At 53.6% G+C, this 3490-nt stretch overlaps 1 protein-coding gene across 1 annotated transcript in view; it reads left to right on the forward strand.

The window, feature by feature from the left end:
• Positions 1 to 3041, forward strand: part of ETFB (electron transfer flavoprotein beta subunit) — a 25420-nt gene extending 22379 nt beyond the window's left edge. Inside the window, exons 6-7 of the mRNA XM_015412947.1 lie at positions 640 to 829; positions 2830 to 3041. Of these exons, the coding sequence (XP_015268433.1) occupies positions 640 to 810 (171 nt within the window). The 3' untranslated portion in view covers positions 811 to 829; positions 2830 to 3041. The remainder of the gene's footprint in view (positions 1 to 639; positions 830 to 2829) is intronic.
• The last annotated feature ends 449 nt before the right edge of the window (positions 3042 to 3490 follow it).

Consider the following 3490-nt stretch of genomic DNA (forward strand, 5'->3'; position numbering starts at 1 on the left):
CCCAAAGCGCGTCAGCAGGAGCGAGAAGACATGGATAAAATCCCCCCCTCTCCCCCGCTGTCCGATTCAAACGGGTGGGCACTGTCTCCAATCCCTTTATTAGCATTGTGAAGAAAGCAAGAAGTTGGGAGTCTTACCTTTGCTTCATCGGTACTATTTATACCCTAATGGCAGCCCGAAGCACAGAAATTTAGCGGATGCTTTTCCACACACTTTCCTGGAACGGCGCTTAAAACAGACAGAAAACCTTGATCTACTAGACTTCTGCATGCGAGGCTGCCACTTGAAGATGTAAGAACAAGGCCGGCAAGAAAGATGGCATGACTGTGCTTTTAACGGTCTTGTTTCATGCATCGGTAGATCACGTCTTGAGCAGTGTTCCCTCTAAGATGAGTCAGTGTGAGCTAGCTCAGTTTTTTTAGCCCTTGGCTCACACATTTTTGCCTTAGCTGAGGAAGGAGGGCTCCAGAGCAAACTAATTCATGCAGCAGCCAAATCGCTCGCTCACAACTTTAATGCCAGTAGCTCACAGAGTAGAACTTTTGCTCACAAGACTCCACAGCTTAGAGGGAGCGCTGGCGGGCAGTGCTTTCAAGGGAGCCCTCTTGTGTGTTTCCCCCCCCCCCCACCCCCTTCCAGAAAGCGAAAAAGAAGAAGGTTGAGGTGGTGAAGCCGTCCGACCTGGGCGTGGACCTGGCCCCGCGGGTGAAGACGCTGAGCGTGGACGACCCTCCCCAGCGCAAGTCCGGGGTCAAGGTGGAGACCGTGGATGACCTGGTGGCGAAGCTCAAGGAGAGCGGGCGGATCTGAGGCCCCCGGCAGAGTCCCGGTGAGGCAAACGCTCATTGCTCCAGGGCAGCGTCTGCTCTTTTGGGGGGCGGGGGGGGGACGCCGTGATGAGAGAGGCTGAACCTGGCGAACCGTGGGCGTGCACTTATTTATTTCATTTCATTTATTTATCATTTCGATGTATAGCCCGCCCTCCCCGCGAGGCGGGCTCAGGACGGCTCACAGATAGGCGTAAGCCAACACATTAAAAACAGGTTAAAACCACATAAAACCATCACTACAATGTTACATAAGAACATAAGAGATGCCAATGTTGGATCAGGCCAAAGGCCCATCCAGTCCAACACTCTGTGTCACACAGTGGCCAAAAATACCAGGGGCCATCAGGAGGTCCACCAGTGGGGCCAGGACATTAGAAGCCCTCCCACTGTTGCCCCCCCAAGCACCAAGAAGACAGAGCATCACTTGCCCCAGAGCCCCTATCTATCCCTTGTGGCTAATAGCCACTGCTGGACCCCTGCTCCATATGTTCATCTAATTCCCTCTTGAAGCCGTCCATGCTTGTAGCCGCCGCCACTTCCTGTGGCGGTGAATTCCAAGTGTTACAACATCATGTTACAACATATTAAGTGCTCTAGATGTTCCAGAATAATCTTCCATAAAGATGACGTCTCAAAGAGGGTGCACACCCAATCAGTGCCACGTGACACTGTCGTTCTCTCTTCCCAGGGCCGGTTGGTAATGATGGTAAAATAGTGATGGTACGATAGTGGCGGCTCCTACTCAAAGGCCTGGCGGAAGAGCTCCGTCTTGCAGGCCCTGCGGAACTGCACAAGGTCCCGCGGGGCCCGGATCTCCTCCGGGAGCTCGTTGCACCTGTTTAATCATAGAGACACAACACCCCTCTCCCTGCTCTTCTGAGAGGCAATCTGCCACAAGAAACAAGTCTTTTAGAGTGATTTTAAAAATATATATCAGCTTTTCAGCTTGGCGGATCAAAAAACAGAACCCAGGGTGAGGCAAAGGGAAGAGAAGCAAGCGTAATTCTTGCCCTTATCCCAGCGACCGGCCTTTAACTTGTCTCCCGTATGTGTAAACGGTTATAATTCAATCGGGAGTGGAAAACAAGATGCTGCTTTCGGGTGATGTTATTGTGAGGGCCTGCCCACCACTTGGAAACGTAAAAGCCCCAAGCCTTTCCTCTTAGGGCAGGGGCTCTAACGTCTTCTTCCAACTTGGTTGGAAGCGCAGTGTACTGGTTAGAGCGGGAGTCCCCAACGTGGTGCCCGTGGGCACCAAGATGCCCACCAAGATCTTTCTTGCTGCCCGCCGAGTGTTCTTAGAAAGTGGGTGGGGCTTTTGCCCAGCAGGGCTCCCGATTGGCCATTGGAGACTTGATTGGCTGTGCCGATGTTTAAAAGCGCTGCTTTGGCAGCAGTGCCACCACAGAGCTTCAGCGACGGCTGCCATTTGGGGGCTGCACCCACCGCGCTGTGTCGGAGTTTCAGAGGTGCCCAGAGGACCAAAAAGGTTGTGGACCCCGGGGTTAGAGTCTTGGGACTAGGATCTGGGAGACCCAGGCTCGGATTCCCACTCTGCCACGGAGGCTTGCCGGGCGACCTGCGGCCAGTCACGGAGTCTCAGCAGGGTGGTAGTAAAGATAAAATGGCGGAGAGGAGAACAAAATAAGAAGAAGAGATTGGATTTATACCCCGCCCTTCACCCAGAGTCTCAGAGCGACTTACAGACTCCTTTCCCTTCTCCGAGCTGCTCTAGAGAAAACAGCTCTGAGAGAACTTGTGACTGACCCAGGGCCACCCAGCTGGCTGCATGTGGAGGAGTGGGGAATCAAACCCGGTTCTCCCAGATTAGAATCTGTTCTCCTAACCAGTACACCAAACTGGCTACTACACTAATCTGCTTTGGGTCCCTGTTGTGGAGAGGGGTGGGATATACTTTAAGTCAATTTTTTTTTAAAAATCAACTTTGTTGTCCTGTTGTCCTACTAGTCTAACAGTTGTGCTCCCTTTTCTCTTTCAGCCTTGCCTGGAGCCGCTGCCCTGGGCCTTCTGCTGCTGTCGAAGTGGGTGCAACCCACGGGGCGGAGGGGTCTGTCCATCTGCCTCCACGGGGACCCAGCCCTTCGGGCCCCGGAACCGTGCTGCCTTCCAGCACAGCTACCCAACGAAGGGAGCTGGTCGACAATTTTTAACTGAGTTTTTCTGGATGAATGATGGGTCAGTTTGCAATAAATTTCCAGTGATCGTTGGAAGAGTCGCCGTCGTCTCGTCGCTCTTCTTTTCCCGCCTCCCCAATCCACTGCTCTCAGCTTTCCCGCGTCAAGCAGTCTGCCCTGGCCGTTGAGAGGGGAGGTGCTGCGGCTCAGCGGTAGAGCCTCTGCTTGGCATGCAGAAGGTCCCACGTTCAGGGCCTTTTCGGTCCTGGCCCCAGCCTGGTGGGGAATCTCTGCCAAATTCCATCAGGGCCCTGCGGGACCATGTGCGATTCCGCAGGGCCTGCAAGGCAGAGATGTTCTGCCAGGCTTTTGGTTGAGCACACCGATGTTTCCCACTTCGGCCGGCACCCTCCCCGGTTTTCCATGCTCGTTTCGACCTCTTTCTCCCTGCCCGCAAAACGGCCCGGCAGTCTGTAATAGGGGAATAATTAACTTTAAGGATCACTGTTCGCCATATGTTTTTTA

Source organism: Gekko japonicus, unplaced genomic scaffold (assembly GCF_001447785.1).
Source record: "Gekko japonicus isolate JY-2015 unplaced genomic scaffold, Gekko_japonicus_V1.1 scaffold1915, whole genome shotgun sequence".
Lineage (NCBI taxonomy): Eukaryota > Metazoa > Chordata > Lepidosauria > Squamata > Gekkonidae > Gekko > Gekko japonicus.